At 37.3% G+C, this 20,704-nt stretch overlaps 1 protein-coding gene across 1 annotated transcript in view; it reads left to right on the top strand.

The window, feature by feature from the left end:
* Positions 1–20,704, top strand: part of LOC127953714 (adhesion G protein-coupled receptor L1-like) — a 161,644-nt gene that overhangs the window by 85,621 nt on the left and 55,319 nt on the right. Inside the window, exons 3-4 of the mRNA XM_052552986.1 lie at positions 6,499–6,712; positions 12,096–12,205. Of these exons, the coding sequence (XP_052408946.1) occupies positions 6,499–6,712; positions 12,096–12,205 (324 nt within the window). The remainder of the gene's footprint in view (positions 1–6,498; positions 6,713–12,095; positions 12,206–20,704) is intronic.

Genomic DNA, 20,704 nt, shown 5'->3' with positions numbered 1-20,704 from the left:
GAAGTTCTTGGAATAGTGTTGGAACCCTGTGGACCTTTAATGAGCCAATCAATGCCATATTTTACCATCTACAACACTAGATACGAGTGTCTCCATTTCTTTCCCCCTGCTGAGTTCATTGTACCCCTTCTTTTCGACTGCCTCACCCCATTTGCGTCTTGTCTGTCCTGTCTACCTCTGTCTGTGTCCTTGTCTGTCTGTGTCGGTCAGTGTGTGTGCGTTCAAGGCTGAGGGCACGGCCTTTCTACTCCATTCTCTAAACCTCCCCCAGGCTTTAATTACTGCATTTGGATAATGAGTTAAATCCAATCACTCTTCTCCACTGCTCTGAATTAGTATACAGATCTTATTATGGCAGCACCAGCCCTAGTTTCCTCACGCCATGTGCCCCGCAGTGACACATCTTCATATCTTGTCCCTCGTTCTTTCACTTCACTTAGAGAAAGGGGGTGGGGGGGGGGGGCGAGAAGAACATAAATGCGATGGAAAAATCATCCAAGGGGAAAAATATTAATATGGAGCAGAAATACCTGTTGATCAGAGAGGAAAAATGTTGCGCGCAATGTCCATGCACAGATACTTTTTTAATGAAAGGTAGTGATATTGAAATTAAATTTCCATATTGTGCTGTGTATTACATTTATAAACCCAGAGCTATGGCCTGCAGGCTAAGTTGAGGAGGCTGTTCTGTCGCCTTTTATACAAGCTACTCATCATTTAAAGTAGTCAGATTACACAAAGCCTTATGATGAGTGGTTAGCTTCATGAGTAGTTACAATGAAACAGTAGAAACATTTCTTTAATACAATTGCTTGAAAACCCTTGTGGAATAGAAGTGTGCTGTATTGAATAAGCACTTGAGGTGTTCTTCAGGTCTTCAAAAAATATATAAAACTGTACTTGTGGATAACATAAAATTAATTAAATAAAAAGCCACTTGAGTGTATTTAAGTGTCTTTAATAATATTGTGTCACGCTTTAAAGAAGGCTCTCTTACTTGTATGTAAACTAACATACTAAAACACACTTGATTGGATTATAATTGTATTCGTATTGTGTTATTTGATATTGCAATTTGAGTATTTAAAATATACTAAATTACAAATTCATCATTCACATTAAAAATGTACAATTACTATATCTATCTATCTATCTATCTATCTATCTATCTATCTATCTATCTATCTATATATATATATATATATATATATATATATATATATATATATATATAGATAGATAGATAGATAGATAGATAGATAGATAGATAGATAGATAGATAGATAGATAGATAGATAGATATGTGTGTGTGTATAGATGGATAGATAGATAGATATACTTAACATACAAGTATCAATAAAAATGACATTAAACTATATTTTAGTTTACCATAAATGCTTGATAGTATATTCACCAGTTCACTTTAGCCATATTTCAGATACAGTAGAAGTAATTAAGAAATGATAGATATGTATATGTAAGTCCTACTTAAGTGGGAAAAAAATACAATAGTTCAAATAATTGCAATTGCATTTTTATTTAATTGTAAATAACATGCTATTAAGTTTTTAAGGACACACACACACACACACACATATATATATATATATATATATATATATATATATATATATATATATATATATATATATATATATATATATATATATATATAATTATTATTATTTACAGTAAGTACATATGTGCTATATGTTAAAATGCACTCTTTCACAAGTTAAAAATAAAATAAAAAAATTAAAATAAATAAAAAATTAAAATAATAATAGAACATTCAAAATAAATGATGTAATCTGGTGGGGGAAAAAAAATTACTTTTACATACCGAATATGGCATGAGAGAGTGAGGACTGTTTTGGAGAGTGTGTTTGATTTACCTCAGTTAGCTCAGTTATTAAGCTGCCCACACAATATAATATGACTTTAAAAACCAGTGATGTAGCGTTGTGCAAGCCTACACCGTTACTCTGGAAATAGCTTGTTAATGGCTGGTTGCTAAAGTGACAGTATGTTCGAACTTGCAAAGCTGCTGTCACACTACTGAAAAATGTGGTTAAGTTAGTATTGCTGCTTGTAGTTACTCTTCATCATTGATCTAGCACAGTGCTCATGGAGGCAATGCCAGTTTGACTTTGGCTTGCCTCATTGCCCGCTTCCATTTATTCCAATAACTTCTACACACTACACGCGAATAAATAAACGTGGCACAACCAAAATTAAAATGTCTGTAAGCATAAAGCTGTCAGTTCATACAGAGAGTGTCTGTGCAAAACTTTAGAGCCAGAGGAGAAGTGATCAATCTGACAAAATCACATACTGTATTAAACATTGAATACATGGTCAATTTCATCCCACAAGCACATATATAGATGTTGGGCTGAGTAGTCAGTTAGTTCTACAACTAGCTCATACTTGTGCAGTCTAGTCCCTGATCACGTGTGCTTTCTTCAGAGGCAGTACTTTTTTCCAATAGCAGGAGGAAAATTCCTTTGTCCACAAACTGTGACCTGGTTTATTTGCTTCTCATTTGTTTCGAATGCCAACATGTTACAACCAAATCTATTAGTAATTATGAGAAAATACAGTGAGCAATTTGCATTCACAAAGCATGTTATAAGCAAACTGCATGGCGAACTTCTGAGATAATCTGGATTGGATTAGTGTTGGGAGAAAATAATTAAATGTAGTGACTATCCTAACTACATTTAGCACATCACTTCAGTCGTTTAGGACCCCAAATACTGCACGTGCGTCATTTACAGTAGGTACAAATGTATTCATTGGGTAGTAGTCAAGGTTTTTTTTTTTTCTTTCTTTCTTTCTTTTTTTTTTTTTTTTGGAAAACTAGATGACTATTAAAATTAAGAAATCATTCAAGTCATAATATACATTTGGTTTACTGGTTACTCCAACCCTCACACTAGATAAACTTCAATCTTTTTGATGCTAATGCTATGTTTCACAAATGCCATTGCCTTGTGCACGGATTACCCAATGGGATTTTCAAACTCTGGTAACTTATCCGCCATCTCCGACCCAAATTCATTCCAATTACACATTACAATCACTTTCCAAAAACTGACCCTGAACAAAGATTTCCTGATAATACTCTTCCAGATATTTACTTACCCAAGGTCATTTTCCTAATCATCTGTGGACCTGCTTATATCAAAAAGACAAAATGAAAATATAACTATCCTATCTTTTAAATGGGTTCCATCCTTTAGCTCGAGACTTTCCGGCATTTTAATTCGGATTACAAAGATTATTCCCCTCAGTCCAATTTCCCCTACCGATTGGAGATAATGTCTGTGGGAGCAGAATACACTCATAAATGAGGGAATGAGCCTATTAATCCAGTAGCCGTAGTCAAGTTTGGGAGATAACTGGGTGGTTACAGTCAGAGATATGGGCCGATAAAGAGGATGAGAGAAAAGCAGAAATGATTGGGCTGACGTATTTGGCGTAGTTTGTGGGATGGCAACATGCAGTGTGGGACATACTGGCTTGCTGAAGCTATATGAACATGTGGGTGGGTGGGTGATTGGTTGGCTGTGTGATTGGCCTCCTGTGGCGAGGCAGTGCAGAGCCCAGAGTAATGGTTTAATCAGTGACCAGCAGTATGGAGCTATGTGTTTTCTCCATGGGAATGCTGCGGAAACAAGACTCCATGCTGGCACACACTAATCCCACTTTGCCTCTTTGTGTGTCATGTAGGCACAAGTGAATGTGTCTGTTTGAACACACACCAGAACAGCCTTGTATGAAGAATGTTTACTTCAGCGAATCTCCCAATCATCTGAACAGGCCTGAATCCTTAAATCTACACATTTATGGCAAGATTACGCCATCCATCCCCGCGTTGATGTCACCACGCTTGCTTGCTGCAGTGAGCCTGTGTGACAGCTACACGACTGTGTGATGTATGATGCAGTTACATATGTCCACATTCCATGGCAGCCACTAAGTGCTCAGGGTGTAAGAGAACAGGACAAGGGATTTCAAAACCGTTGAGTGGGAAACCAGCTTAGAGAGCCACAAGCATGTTGTTAAGTGCACTGGGATGAATGGTTGACATAAGCAGACAAAAGGAGCATGCTTTTAGACCCTGAGTAACGTCTGACTTTCACATTGACCTCGGAGTGAAAAGATGTGGCTCAGAGTCAGAGAACTTTACATTGTGGTCCTTCGTCTCTCAAGGAAAGCAATGGAAAGGCAATTGTGTGTCCGAAGCTGAATGGATGTACTTGTTCCATTTGTCCATGTAACAGAGTCTGCACATTAACTGTTACTTACAGAAGCGTGCAACGACTAAGCAGGTTTTTCGAATTGTCGGCTTTTTCATGAAAAAAGTTCCCTCCATTTGATCGCAAAGTCTTTGAAGCTGCGAGAGCTGAAGGAATGAATTTCAGGAGTACTGAGCGCTTCATTGATCAGTTTTTACTGTGCTCGAAACTCTGTGGGTCAGATCCTCCCCCTCACCTTTCAGCACAATGGACAGCTCCACAGGTTCCCCCTCTCTATTTGTCAGCACCATGGAGAGCTCCACTGCCTGGTTTTTTCCTTCTCTGAGTGGAGGCGGCTGGCAGCCATTTTACGTGGCTGGATCTTCAAACTCTTTGAAAGCTCTTGTTCAGATAAAGTATGCTACTCTGTGCCACTAGCAGGCCCTCTCAGCCAGGCACAATGATTAACCCTACGGCACCTACAGCCCTCTTAATGTCTCTCTCTCTCTCTCTCTCTCTCTCTCTCTCTCTCTCTCTCTCTCTCTCTCTCTCCATCTCTCTTAAATTGAGTGTAAATTGCAGATGCCACGTGTGGGCAGAGAGGTCCGGCAGTGGGTCTAGGGTCAGTTCTCTCCTCTAGGTGCTGTTTCTGCTCAGGTGTTTGGTTGGCTCCTGAAGCGATTTGGACACATGGTAACTGATTTTCTATTCTGGAGCCTTTAGGGATGCATCGATCTGATACAAGGGATCGGTATCGGCTCTGATACTGGCATTTTCTGTGGCTCGGGTATTAGTCAGACGAGACCAATCCAAATCCGAGATTTGTGCGTATACTGTTCTGTGTTATTGTTTAGCCCCACGAAAGGCACTAAAACATTATAAAGCACCAAAATGTTTTCATGGACATATTTTAAGTGTTCTGAAGATGTTCCATAGTTCCATGTGAGGAACAGATTAATATTGAAGTAAATGAATTCAAGTTCACATAAACTCTTCTTTCCACTGCGGCTGTCTGCCATCCTCCATTCAGCAATCAAACTGAGTGTTGCGTTCGGTTACAGTCAAAACGATGAATCTCTCTTCAAGAGCGCACAATAACTGAGGTTTAAAACTGTTCAAAGAAAAGGCTAAATAAAGTAATGTACAGATTTAATACATTATGTATCAATACCGCTTCCCTCTGACTAGTAATGTCTGGTTCGCTTATGAATTGTTTGATTTAACCGGTTCTTCTTAGTGAACCGGTTGACCAGTTCACCAAATCTGACTGAAACGTTTGAATCTATCTATCACATGTTGCTGTCTTTATTACTGTGCTATACATTTAAAAAAAAACATCTTTTACATTTCTATATAAATGTATATACGTTTTTTCATGAATGTATTTTACAACAATACAAAGAGCAATGTGTAACATTTTACCAGATTTTAGATTTTTTCACTTCTATTTGTAAATAATACATTTCACTAGATTTAATAAAATTATTGTGCACCCATGGTTTTTCTAGAATCTAGTTCTAGAATCTTTTCCTGCTGAATTAACCAGTAACCTAGTTTATAATAGTATATTTGTCATATATTATGATTTTTATATATATTTTTCATTTGTTATTTTTCATTAAAATGAAGTTGTGTATATGTAGTAGATTTAGATTAACACAAAAGAGTGATGATCAGGTCAACACAGAGAAGTACAGAAAATCTACACTGATTTAAAAAAAGTGTGCTGGTATCGGATTGGATCGATATCAGCAGATACTCAGAATTTTCGGTATTTGATCAGATCGGTTCTGAAAAAATGGTATCGTTGCACTCCTTGCATTCGGGTGGTGGATGGCACCCGTCAAAGGGCTGTGTGAAGGAGTAGGAGGATGTTAACAGAGTGTGTACATAACTCTCACAGTTTGTTTGAGCGAGAGGGTAAATAGTTTGCTCCTCAGGACTACGAAGGCTGAAAATATTATTGCAGGCTGTGAAAAACCCTTGTCCATTTGTCTAATGCAGGGGTGCCCAAACACGGTCCTGGAGGGCCGGTGTCCTGCAGAGTTTAGCTCCAACCCTAATCTAACACACCTGAACCAGCTAATCAAGCTCTTACAAGGCATGCTAGAAACTTCCCAGCAGGTGTGTTGAGGCAAGTTGGAGATAAACGCCAACAAATAAAAGTTGGAGGGCACCCCAGTCTAATAATTTCTTTCATTTCCCTTTAAAGTTTTTTTATTCATGCAGAACATGTTTTTCTTTCTTCATGCAGCGTTAAGTCGCTCTGCAATGCCATTTGGTCTGATGCGGAGGGAGTTGGCATGTGAGGGTTACCCCATTGAGCTCCGCTGCCCTGGCAGTGATGTCATCATGATCGAAACAGCCAACTACGGTCGCACGGATGACAAGATCTGTGACGCTGACCCCTTTCAGATGGAGAATGTACAGTGCTACCTGCCGGACGCCTTCAAGATCATGTCACAAAGGTACATGAGAGTGGTGTTTGTTTTTAGTGTCTCTTTTAGTCATAGTTTTTGTCTTTTGATGACCAAAATAAATTTAATCAATAGTTTATTGTCATTTATTAATTTTAGTTATACTTTTTCTTTGAATAGTGGCAGCAAACAAATATGGCATTTCATCACTGTTGATAATAAGTGTAACAGAACAAAAAAATCTATTCTATTCTTTTCTATTCTATTCTATTCTATTCTATTCCATCACACTTCCATTCAACATACAATTGTGGTCAGTATATGTATGTGTGTATTATATTTGCAAGAAAATAATACATTTGAATGCTGTTCTTTTGATACTTCCATAATAAAATAATAATAATAATAATAAAAATAAAAATGATTTCCACAATAATAATAATAATAATTAAATATAAGACTGTTTTCAACATTCAGAATAACAAAGAAATGTTTCTTGAGCAGCAAATTAGCATATTATAATGATTTCTGAAGGATCATGTTACACTTAAGACTGGAGAAATGATGTTGAAAATTCTGCTTTGCTATCACAGGAATACATTTCATCTTAAAATATGTCAAAATGGGACACATTATTTTGAAATAATAATAATAGTAAACAATATTGATCAAATACAGCCTTGGAGAGTATAAGACAGTTATATAAAAAAATCCTAATGCTGATTCAGTAAGTGTTTATAGTAATCCACTATACATTTTAATTAAAACCTTTATTACTATCATCATGATGCATATTTTTGATCTTGTCTTCGTTATGGGGAGTTTCAACATTAATGCTGCATACAGTAAGAGCGAAAGGGTGGTATAAATGTTACAAATGACTCTGACTGTGCATGTCACTGTTTTGTTTTGCGTGCACTGTGTATTCCAGAGTGTATTGATGCGGTTGAGTGGTTAAGTGACTGTTTAGTGTGCATGTTTGAATAATGTGTGTATAACCGTGTATGTGTGTGTGTGTGTGTACCCCGCCTGCAGTTGCAGTCCCTGTCTGTGCTCAGCATTTGCTTCCTCTGAGACGAGATCAATGATTCCCTCTTCTAGCTATCCATCAGCCTTGTAATAGAGAAAGAGAGAGAGAGAGAGAGAAGGAACTGAGGAGGCATGTGGGAGGGATGAGTAGATTTAGAGAAGGATTGGACTGGGAATGACGCTGCACTAGTAGAGAGATGATGAGGGGATATATAGAAAGAGGGATTTGAAAAGAGAAGTGTCTCTGCATCTGTTTGAGGCAGAATAAATCTTTACTGTGCTTGATATGTGTTTGCATTCTATACCGATAACAGCGCTGCATTCATTCATTTATCTGCTTTAGTCGGAGACAATAGCTCTAAGTAGGTTTGAGCTGGAGGAATAGTCTGCTGCCTCCACACCCCTCCGACTGATGCTATCTGTCATATGATCACACCGGGTGAGAAATTATTACCGTGCTTGCCAGAGCTCATGCTTAGGACCAGAAATTTTACAAACCCCTAACCCTGAGTATTAAATTGTCGACATACATTTGTGCTACAAATCTGAATCATAATTTTATGTCGGTACAGTATGTCATAATAATATATATCTATATATTTTTTTGTATACATAGGGCCCTATAATGTGCCATCCAGCATCACGTCATTTAATTAACAAATGCATTTGCGCAAATTTTTGCGCCCATGGGCATGCTGGTCTAAAAAAGAGGTGTGTTCGGGGCGCATTGTTACCGCAATGCTGTTTTAAGGAGCTGAAAATGGACTTAGCCATAGACCAACTCAAACCATTGTGCTCAAGTCTGGCGCAATGTTTTTTTTCTTTGTTATTTAAAGAGTGTACACACTGCTTATTAAAAAAGGGAGCACAGCAGCACACAAACATGCCAAATATAAAAAATTCAAGGATTGCAATGCATAAGATTTTTTTTGTAGGCTATATATATATATATATATATATATATATAACATGTCATAATGGATAGTCATCACATGTATCAGAATTAGGCTATTTGCTCGCACACGAGCAGCTCCATTTCATCTCAGAGACGTGTTCTGCGCTTGCGCTTGCCAAATTCCACCATGTAAATAGCAAATCCATCATGGCACAAGACCAACTGGCTTTTAAAGGGAATGGAAGATGAGACTCTGATTGGTTTATTGCACGTTACGCCCAAAAAACACCCATTGCTCATTAAGAGAACAGACCATACGCCCGGGCGCGCCAACCGTTTTTCTGTCGTTAAAATAGCAAAAGTGGATTTGGACACTTGCGCCGTGCGCTTTACACTTTGCGTTTAGATCGTTAAAATAGGGCCCATAGTGTTACATGGGGTTTATTTAATAAAATGTCCTTACACTGTGTACTAGGGGTGACCCCGAATAGTCGACAATTTGATGCTTCAATTCGAGGAGCCTGATTCGACTACCAATCTCACAGTCGAATATCCATGGAGCGTTATTGATTATGCCATTCTGACTATATTTGAGCACTCAAAAGTCTAAATTCACATAGAACTTGCGGATTTCTCACAATAAATTCATATGAAGCCTATTATGATAAAGCCGTGAATAAGAATCTGACAAGAAAGAAGCTTCAAATTAATATTTTAAAGTTCATGAACAAATCCAACAAATCCTGTAGATTTATGTTTCACTTTCCATAATCCGTGACCGACGGAGGAGCATCTTGGCGGCAGGGATTTAAAACTTTACAAAGACTCAAACTAACATAGGAAGAGACTGGATTTTTTCGAACAGGTAGGGTACAAGTGATTAAAAAAAAAAAAATTTCAGCCGGTGTATATATATCGTGGATATATTATTTACCTGATATAAGATGCGTTTGGTTGAGTCAAGCACTTCATTGTAGCACTACGATCTCTTCAGCGCACAGCCCGAGCAGGACAAACAACAAAGCAGAATATTAATAACCATGACTGGATTGTCACACCCATACCATTTAAATGAGAACACCATTATAATAAATGCTGTGAATTTTTTGAGTTTAGCTGCCGTGTTTCTGCGCATTGTTTCGTGAAGGAGTTCGCACTCAGAGACGTTCATTTGCATTCGGGCACTTTTAGCAGATAGCCTATAAGTCCTAATATTAACGTTATGTTGTATAAATAACATAACGTTATATGAAATTATATGACGCTATATGAAATTATGAGTTTAATCCCATTGATTTAAAACTTGCTATCAAATGCTCACTCTACTGGTCATTTTTCAGCATGCGCAGTTCTAAACAGAAATGAAGAACATTAACTACTCTCATATAGGCTAACTTTATAATGACAGCACTATTGTAAAAATTGTGAATTGTTATGGTTTCGGCGACGTTAAGTGTTAACTATCTTTATATAAAACATTATTAACCCCGTTTGTATCTGCGAGGCATTTGTTACACATATTCCCTGTGTGTTAACATCAGTAATTATCATCTATCTATCTATCTATGTAATACACTGTATTCCTGTGTTGGCAAAGGTGAATGTTCAGCACTATTACTCCAGTTTTCAGTGTGACATGATCTTCCAAATCATTCTTATATACTGATCTGGAGCTCAAGAAACATTTCTGATAATTATCAATGTTGAAAACGGTTTTCACCACAATACATTTGTTTTCACGTTTGCTTGATGAACAGAAATGTAAAAATAACAGCATTTATCTGGAACATAAATCTTTTGTAAGATCAGTAGGTTTTCCAGTGTTAGGGTCAGCTGCTATAGATTTAGAATTTGAATGTGGTTTGAATGAGGTTTTGTAGAAAGAGAAAAATCGGTTACCATTGAAATACTTCAACATTAAATGTGTCTCGCTTTGATGGCTGTGCACTCGGGAGGACATTACTGAGGCTGTTTAATTTCAGAAAAGTAACCATTATAAAATTGATAGTTATTCCTCATAAGGCGTAAATTATTTTTATTTGTTTATTCTTTGGAATATATTGGTTACTTTTCGTAAATGAGACAGCCTTAATGATATATGCAGCCTACAGATGTGACCTTAGGAGGGTGCAGTCTTCAAAATGAGATACATTGAATGACTGTAATACAAAAGACCTCAGTAGGAGGCAGCACAAACAGAAATTCATTAGGAAAAAACCTCATTGTGGTTTAGAGAAAAGTGACTTGTGCAGGTGTAGTGCGCAAACTCAGAATACCTCAGTAGAAAAAGATGCGTGTTTGTGTGTGTGTTTTAGGGATGTTCGGATAATAGTGGTGGAACGGTAAACAGATGTCACGGTTCGGGGGTCGTGGTTTGATACGATTTCAGTACAACGGGAAGAAAAACCAAATATACTACGCTCGGTTTCATTTCATTTATTTTTAACAGACAGTAGTATAAATTAAAACATTTTTTACAATTACACAAAACAAATCAGTTGTGTGTGTGTGAGGTTTTGGCATAAATCTCACTCCATACAACATTGCTAACTTGACAGCACAGTTGTTACTTTATCAAAATAAAATACACTGAACTAAACATCAGCACGCCCACCTCTGTGTCACCGTTGAAATGCGACTGAAGTGCAAAGCCTATTATTTACATAAATAATAGTTTTGCATTCAGATACGTTACATCGCAAATATGGAAATATTGTGGAATATTTGGATTTGTGCGGAATGGTAGAGGTAGGATACACAATGCAAAGCTCCATTTCGCAAAAGTTGAGTTCACAACCCATTAAAGTGACAACAAAAAAAAGTACACTCCTTTGTCAGTCTGTGAGAGATTCATTCAGAATCAGCACATGGCCACTGTCTAGTGGGCTTTCTTTTCCAGTGCGCAACTCATGGCATTCATTGTTCTTCTGTTGGGTGCCGGTTATCAAACAGCGTTGCGTTGCTGTGGGTGCCCCCTTCTGGATTGGGGGTGGATTGCCTGTATTTGTTGAAAGGTCTCATGCACCGAACCGAGATGCCCATAACGTGACTGTTCCGTACGAATACATGTATCGTTCCACCCCATCAGATAATAATTTTATTTATATTATATTATATTATATTATATTATATTATATTATATTATATTATATTATATTATATTATATTATTGTCACTGTACTATGTATAAGAATGTAGAATTTATTTTTGTCTCAGAACTGCTAATTACATAGTAAGGATTATGGGATATAAAGTTGCATTATGACTTTATTTCTTGGAATTGCAAGTTTATATCTGACTTTATAACTCTTTTACTAAATTTGTAGTTCAGAACTGCAAAAAAAAAAAAAGTATTCAGTGGCAGAAATGGCCTTCCATACATAACAGGCCATTCACATGAGAAAATGTAAAAACTAGATCCTTCTGTTGACTGATGGAATGATTTTTGACCTTGCTTTTATTAAACTCCTCTCTTTCTCTTTTTTTTATTTCTCTCTCTCATCCTCTCAGGTGTAATAATCGGACTCAATGTGTGGTGGTGGCTGGGTCTGATGTTTTTCCTGACCCCTGTCCAGGAACCTACAAGTACCTGGAGATCCAGTATGAATGTGTGCCATACAGTGAGTAACGACACAGACACTCCATCCCAACAGCCCCACCCCCTCGCCTCTCCTGCCCCGCCTCCTTTCACCTCCCCACCCCGCCCCACCTAAACCCCGCCCTCAACCAGCTACTGCCATCCACACACACACACAGACTCACTCATGCTCAGTCATGCACACACACACTCACAAGTGCGTTCTCTCTTTCATGCACATGCTCTCTCTTTCTAACACTCACACACACACACACACACACACACACTCTCTCTCTTTTTCACACTTTAAACCGTTTTTTTCCATCGACAGTGCGACGTTCCAGAGGCTGAGGGAGATTTTCACATCGGGGAGGTGCTCCGTACACAAACAAACACACGAATGCGGGGCAGATAAGCATTCAATATCCCCAACTCTGTGCAGACTCAGCCTTTATTGGTGATCGTAAGCACACAAACACACTCGTTCACAGCCTCACACAGTAACAAAATGACCCCGAGGGTGCTTTATCTGGCATTAAACACCTTTACCTCCCCTCTGACAGACAATCAAAATGAAAATTGGGCCACGGCGAGGCTGCGAGAGCGAGCCAGCAAGCCACGTGCGTTTGTTGCACAATGGGAATGTTAACACAAACCTCAAATTTATTTCAGACTGCACGAACCATTGTCGCACACATGCTAATATTCCCATGGCAACGCTCGGCTTTCCGTGTCGCTCATGAATGAAAGGCAAGGGTGTGAATTTCCAGCAAGTTCGGGAGCTGGGCTCATGTGAAAATCTCCCATCAGACGGTACCCCCCTCCTCCCCCTCTTGAGCACCGACTTTATGTGTGCAGGTGGTCCAGACGGGGCCGTGGCTCAGCGGAGGGTGGGTCTGTGGGGCTTTAGGAGGGTAGTTTGGTGCTGGGGGGAAGTTAATGGGTTTTACTGTGAGCTGGAAGGGGGTTATTAACTCTAATCTATAATCCTGGGGTCAGTTTCTCTGCTCTTCCCACAGGAAATAAAGAGGATGGACTACAACCCGCCGGTCCGTTCTGCCCGCTAATCTTCCTTTCTCTTTTTTTTTTTCCAGTGTTCTGCTTTCTTCGTGTGCTCTTCTCATTCGTAATCACTCTTCTGACATTTTGATTTCTTGTCCAGACTTTCGGTTTTATTCAGCTTTGTTTTTGTTCTTTGGTTCTCTTTTGATTCACCTGCTGAATTCTCTTTTTCTTTGTCTCACACGTGCACATGGTCTCTAGCCTTCATCTTTTTTCTTTTCCATTTGACATGCTTTTATTGGATCTCCACCATCACTTCCACTTTTTTTTTGGTCTCTTTCTCTTTCTTTTGCAGGTTTTGGGAGGCATCCAGAAGAGTTGAGCGTTTATCTTTAAAGCTCTCCAACTCTTTCTCTCTCTCACACACACACACACACACTCACACTTGTACAAATGAACGAGACTCTTCAGCCCACACTCTTTGACCACCTTTGCTCAGCAGCCGTAATCCTCAAACTGCTTCCACACAAACACATCAAAACACACAGTGCAAATACTATTCCTTGCTTTCCACTTTCGGGTGCTTAGCAAGACTCAGATTTACTTCAAAGGCAGCGACTAGTCTCTCCCTCTCTCTCAAAGACTCGATGTCTTTTTTGTTATTTCATATTTTAATAGTATTCTGTTGTTTTGTCTGTGTTGACAGAATTTCATCTGTTTTACTTCATTATTTTGACAATATTTAGATTGTTATTTTAACAGTTTTATCATCTTGTTTTCTATATCTGTTGTTGTCACAACTTGTGTTTATTTTGTTTCATGTTTTGACGATATTTATTGGTAGTTTTGACAATCTTGTTATTTGAACTTTTTTCATTATTTTGTCTTGTTAGTTGGTTGTAACATTATTTTGTCTCTCTTTTGACTGCTTTTTTACTTGTTTTGCATTATTTTGGCAGCATTTCATTATTTGCTCTTAAGTGTTTTGTTTCATCAGCAAAATCGTGTTTTAACATTTGTTATCAAATTTAATTTTATTTCTTTAATTTCACAGGAGTTTATTATTTTGTCTCCACTTAATTAGGTTTTTGATATAGTAGCCTATGTTATATATATATGTGTGTGTTTGTGTGTGTGTGTGTGTGTGTGTGTGTGTTTCAACAATATTTTAATTATTTTATCTTTGGATTTTCAGCATGACTATATAATTTTTTTCATTATTTAGCAATATTTAACTATTTTATATTCATTAAAACATTTATTCATTATTCTGGCAGTAGTTGTTCTCAGTTTCATTATTATTATTATTATTATTATTATTATTATTACTTTTTTGTAGTTGTTTTTGTCAGACAGAAGTAAACACTGGCTTAACTTTGGTTATCTCATTTATTTATTTTTTTCTTGACCATATGCATATACAGTATATTAGATTCTCTCCAACAGGTTGTGTTTCTGATGGAGTACAGTAAGCATATAGGGCAGGCTAGTTTGCGGCTGCTAAATCGGTGCGTTAGCATGACATATGTTGGCGAGCGGCAGGTGAGTCACAGCTGAAACGCTTGTACGCTTCACCACTCTGCTCACCGCTTCATTTAGCCTGTCAGAGTTATTTTCCTCTTTTTTTTTTTCTTCCTCCCCAGTCGCCATCTCTAGCATGTTGGTTTGAAATAGCGCCGTGCACAGAGGTGAGAAGATGCGTGATTAACTAGCTGCTGACTTGCATTTTATCTCCTATTTTTAAAAACTTTGTTTATGGTGTTTGAGGAATAGAGAGGCTAGGAAAATCGGGACCTGATTCCTCCATGATGAAAAGTTCTCACTGTCTGAAGTGACAAGGAAGAGCCAATTATCGCAATCCTCCGTCAGTCGCATCTCCCCTGAGGGACTGTGGGCACGGACGTGCTCCTCTCTGGGCTTCACATGTTGTTGGCTAGCGTGCTGGAATAAATAGAAACGTGCCTAAATTATATCCAGACATCACGGCCCTCGAACGCTGAACCAATTCGGCCATTTTTAATTACCGGGGGATGGTGGCATCGCTCGGGCCTCTGTGGAGATTTGTCGAGATTAATTGAATTTACTGCGCCTAATTGCTCTGATAATGCCCCATCTTCCACAGCTGCTGGAGAACACGTTTCGTGCCGTTATTCGTGTGTTTACCACTGACATATGTCCATTTGTTTGTTTATGTAATATGTAAGGATGGAGGAATAAGGGCTACTGCATTTAAGGACGCTTCTGACAGATTCTTGTTTGTGCGCAAGCCTCTATGATAACAGCCACACAAGACAGAATGGTGACAGATTCAGCCAAACTGTCTTACACACACACAAACGCTTAAAGACAGAGTCAGTATGCCCGCCAGCACACACAAACATACAGTACACACAAATACACACGCTCGTGCACGCACAACCGCGACCGCTGCCAACATGTCAAAGTCGGGTGCTGAGTGCCAGCAGGAGTCAACCTTTCTGGCCCTCATTTCCACAGAGCTCAGTGTCTCAGAGGAAATGACAAACAGGCAGCTCTGCTCCAAACAGCAGCCCATAAAGACAAACAGCAGCGCCTGACACAGCCAGCGGAGACTCACTCAAACTTCATACAGCCTGAGGCCATGTTGGTCAAGAAGTATTAATGCATCCACGACCTCTGTAATACGTCCTCATTTGCTCTTGTGGCACAAATCTGTTTAGTCCAGTAGGTTGGCATCTCTCCTCGGTGTCCGGTGTCGTTTTGAATTATATAACAAGACTGCACACACTTGATACTTGTGCTAGCTTATCTGATAACCTCAGCCAGGTCAAGAAAAGGCAATTAGATGTGTTTAAAGGAACGTCGTCTTAGGTTAGTCTTCACAATAGGTGACTTATGGGCTCAAATGGAGCAGAGGCCAATCAAACTGTCAAGTGCCTTGGTGCTTTAAGAGTAATATCGCGATCACATCATGCCAGAATTACAGTAATCACCAGATGACAATTACTCTCTGCTGTTCACGTCCTCAGAATCAGACGTTATTAATTTCTATGGCAATGTACTTCCTGAAAAAAAGTGGAGTGGGTGGCTAGCCAGCTCTTTTATGCTAAAATAACCATATTTAATGTCTGTGATGTATTTATTTATCCATTCATTAATTTATTTGTAAACTTTGCATTATTATATAGTAATTATAATTAAATATATTAATTAAAAACACAATTATTTAGAAAGAAGTACATAGTCAACGCTTTAATGCACAAAGTCATTTGATATCTGCAATTTATTATTGTTATTATTTTAACTTTTGCAATATTATATTATTTATATTGATTATAATTAATTATATTACTTAAAAGCAGAATTATGAAGAAAGAACTACACAATCAATTGTTTTATGCTGAAAGTAAACTATATTTAATTATTATATTAAATTATATTTAATTTATCTTTGGCAAACTTTTATTATTATTATTATTACAGTTCAATTATAACTATAATTTTTTAGAAAGAACTACAGTAAACTTTTTTGTCATCATCATTATTATTATTATTATTACAGTTCAATTATATTAACTACATACATTTGGCAATATGCATTTGTAAGACTATAAGTTTGTAAAAAAAATAATTATGTGTAATAATAATACTAATAATAATATTTATGTTTGACATTTTGGAATTGGATAATTGTAAAAGTTATTTAACAGTGACCCTAATATGTATTTTAAAACATTTATTCAAAAGGTTTTACTATGAATATGATCCAGTAATATGTTTGACAATCACAAAAAAAAAAAAAAAAAAAAAAAAATACATACATTTTCTCACTAGGAAATAAATTCCACTTGTTTTATGTTATGTAATATGATCAAATCCATACATTTCAAGCGTAGCTGAAATGCCCAAATAGTTTTTTGCAAATTATACTGCACACAATATAGTTTAACTCGCCGTGCTGCTGTAGGATTGCATTTCTTCACCCGTTGTTTATATTCAGTGCACATCCTGAGTGCATTTGCTTGTTTTATTTTAGCCTCATAAATTCTAAGAATATATTTTTTTTCTAAGGATGTAAATGTGAGAGAAAATATTTTAGTGGCATTCCAGTCCAAACTCTTCAGTAAGTGTTAAACAGTGGGAGTGTGTATGCGCACTAGGTGTTTTGGTGTAATTTGGTCTTTGTGAGAGAGAGAGACGGAGAGCTCTGAAACTGCTGCAGCTGCGAGTCATTAATATGTATTAGGCCTACATAATTCGTGAATCTCATGAACGTGCGTGGAGTGACATGCGCAAACAGTTTGCCACTGGATTCGTCTCCATCTCCACCTCTTGATGCCAGAAAAAAAAAGCATGAGAAATGTAAGCATGGAGACATGCTCTGGTGGTGATGCGAAGCACGCGGCGTCTGCTGGCTGTGCTCCTCAGGTGTGTGTTCATTAGTGCCCCTCATTATCACATGAGTAATTGATAGCATTGCAGAGACCGCTGGGCTGAGGAGGCTCAAGGGCCACCGTACTTGTTCACCAGTGACAGGCAAATAAAGCTGGAAGCCACTGAAAGGATCAAACCAAGTCTGCATGCACCAGCGCTTGACGTGTTTGTAATGCGTGAGTGTTTATGTGTGTGTGCGTGTGATTGTTTGGCTGTCTGGATCTTTTTCTCTACAGGTGGAAGAGGAAACGTGAATGAGTCAACTAACACTTTCTTTATTCTCTTTCTCCCAACATTTCCATCACAGATATTCCATCCATCTATCTATCTATCATTCTTTCTTTCATTCTAGAAAATTTCTTTCATATCTAGCTGTGGGTCTATGTATCTATCCTTCTGTATATCCCTCTGCTGTTCTATCTTTGTGTTTCTTTCTTCCTCACTGTCTTTCTCTCTGGCTCAAGGGGAAAAACTCTTTTGGTATGACTTAAATCCAGGTCATACAGAGAGACGGCACATATGTTACGGTCCCTCAATGAAGTCTCATATGAATCACCATTGTTGAGGCATCTGTACAGAAAGAGAGATAGAGAGAGAGAGAGAGCTTGTTCTCGTCAGATTGCATCACCCTGTTAAACAAGCGATGAAATCACATACACAGAGGGATGTCTCTGTCGGCTATTTTTTTTATTAAAATGAAATGCTTTGCATTAGTTCTGTTATGTCACCCTTAGGGTGAATAAATTTCTGTTGGAGTTTTACAGGAAAAACTACCAGAATCAAATAATTTCATGACATTTACTTTCCTCTGTTTTGTTCTGCTGATGCAGACTAAACACTATGCTAAAGTACATTGTCAGTATATTTTATGTTACTGAATCTTCAAAGCCACAACAAAATGTTGCAGTTTTGATTTTGCAGTTTCAATTTAATGCAATTCGAGTAAATGCAGCAAAGAAAATATATAGACTCAGGGCCATCTCTAGTGGGGTGAAAAGTGGTGACAATTATAGGGGCCAACACAAAAACATATCATTTGCACGTGTTTTTAACCCATGCCAATTTAAACATTCAAAAGAGTTTAAAGCATTCTAAACCTAAACAAACAAATCCAAATCGCAGTTTAAACGTGCAAACAGAAAAAGATGTGTAAGAGCCCACTTCAGCACCTGGTGTTCTGGTGTTAAGGGTGCACACAGAGAGACTCGTCTCAAAACGCTTCAATACTGAATTTGCCTCTTCTTGCTCTTGTACCAATAAATACATACAAAATGATGTCAAAATACTCATCTTGGAGAGTATCCTCGAAAAACTGTTGGTTATGTCTTACGTGAAAGTAAACAGTGGAGAAACAAATTGGATGAGTGTCCTTATAATGGATGTGTTGTCTCTTAAAGTGACCGCGCCTAATTTACTAGCTGCTGTAATGTTAATTCGAGAAAATGAAAGAAAGAAAATCACTCTCTACTCTTGACTGAATTACTTATTTTAACAAGAATCCACAGTCAAACCAAAAATCATTCAGACACCAGATATCATTTTTGATATTTGGGTGCAGGACACTATAGTTTATTTATGTAAGTGTGTATAGCAAAATAAACAGTATACTGTGACATATTATACCCAAAAATTATTCATACAGTGCTCTACCAGTAAAATTGATTTAAAAAAAAAAAAAAAATTGAAAAAAATTATTCGGACACTTCGACCTGATTATAAGTATTTTTATTTAATTTACACCACAGACTGAACTAAATTAAGCACCCTTTTGATAATTGATCAACAAAGTATTGATAGTTGTGTAAATATTGTCATGCTAACAGTTGTCTGAATTTTTGGTTGATTGTTATCCATTAGTTTTCAGAGTTATCTGACATTATCAAGATGAATTTGTTCTGAAAGTTTAACTCTTGAGTTTAGCTCGTGAGCAAATAAACTGCGATAATGTGAGAAATTTTGAAAGTCTGAATATATTTTAGTTTGATGATATGTTTAATTTTTTACAGTGAAGGCTATGCAGTGCTATTTTACATTATTTTTTTGTTCTCTGTACCTGGACACCTACAAACCTGAAAAAAAAATATATATATTATAGAGAGAACATAGAAGTTAAACAATTTCAAACAAGGCCCACTGGTACAACCTGCACCGGGACCCCACTAACCCCAGCTACAGCCCTGCATAGACTGTCATGGTATGTCGTTGCATAGAAAATGCAGGAGGCATGAATAATCATAAATCGTCTTTATTGACGAAACACAGGGGGGATTCCAACATCAAAACTGGTGCAAATGCACAAACTCAATGAGTAGACCCCACAGAAAGGAAGGAACAAACAGGAACTTAAATACACAGGATACTAAACATACATAGGTGTCAGAAATCATAATTAAACTAAAAAGAACAGGAAAAAAAAACATGCATGGAAAACCAGGAACAACGACAGGGGTAAAACAAGAGAAAACAATACAAAACTGTAGACAATAATTATTTCTAGTTTGCTGCCTTTGCTGGTTAAGCAACACATAGTCATTCACTCACAAATCAGATCATTAATTTGTAATCTTAATGAATAGGTAAAAATAAAAAATAAAATAAAATAAAAAAACTCGGAATGAGAACTGTCTCTGTATTGTGTACTTACTGACAGGTTGTTCATATGAAAACATATACTGTAGATAAAGATACATTCACAACAGGATTTTCCCTTTTGAAATACCTGCTTAAGCAAGCCTACATTACTATTCAAATGCTTAGGTTTGGTAAGATGCTTATTTTTGAATGCTATCTCTAATGCTCAACAAAGCTGCAAAAAATACAGTAAGAACAGTAATATTGTAAAATACTATTACAATTTAAATGAACTTTTCTTTTTAAATAGATTTTACTCCATTACCCCAGTCTTCAATGACACATGATCCTTGAGAAATCATTATACATTGCTGATTTGAATCAATAAACATTTCCAATAGTCAAGTCAAGTCATCTTTATTTATATTGCACTTTAAACAAAACAGATTGTGTCAAAGCAACTGAACAACATTCATTAGGAAAACAGTGAGTCAATAATGCAAAATGACAGTTAAAGGCAGTTCATCATTGAATTCAGTGATGTCATCATTTAGCT

The sequence above is a fragment of the Carassius gibelio genome, chromosome B3, assembly GCF_023724105.1.
Source record: "Carassius gibelio isolate Cgi1373 ecotype wild population from Czech Republic chromosome B3, carGib1.2-hapl.c, whole genome shotgun sequence".
NCBI lineage: Eukaryota > Metazoa > Chordata > Actinopteri > Cypriniformes > Cyprinidae > Carassius > Carassius gibelio.
Note: the sequence above shows the minus strand (reverse complement) of the source record. Positions and strands in the feature narration are given on the sequence as shown.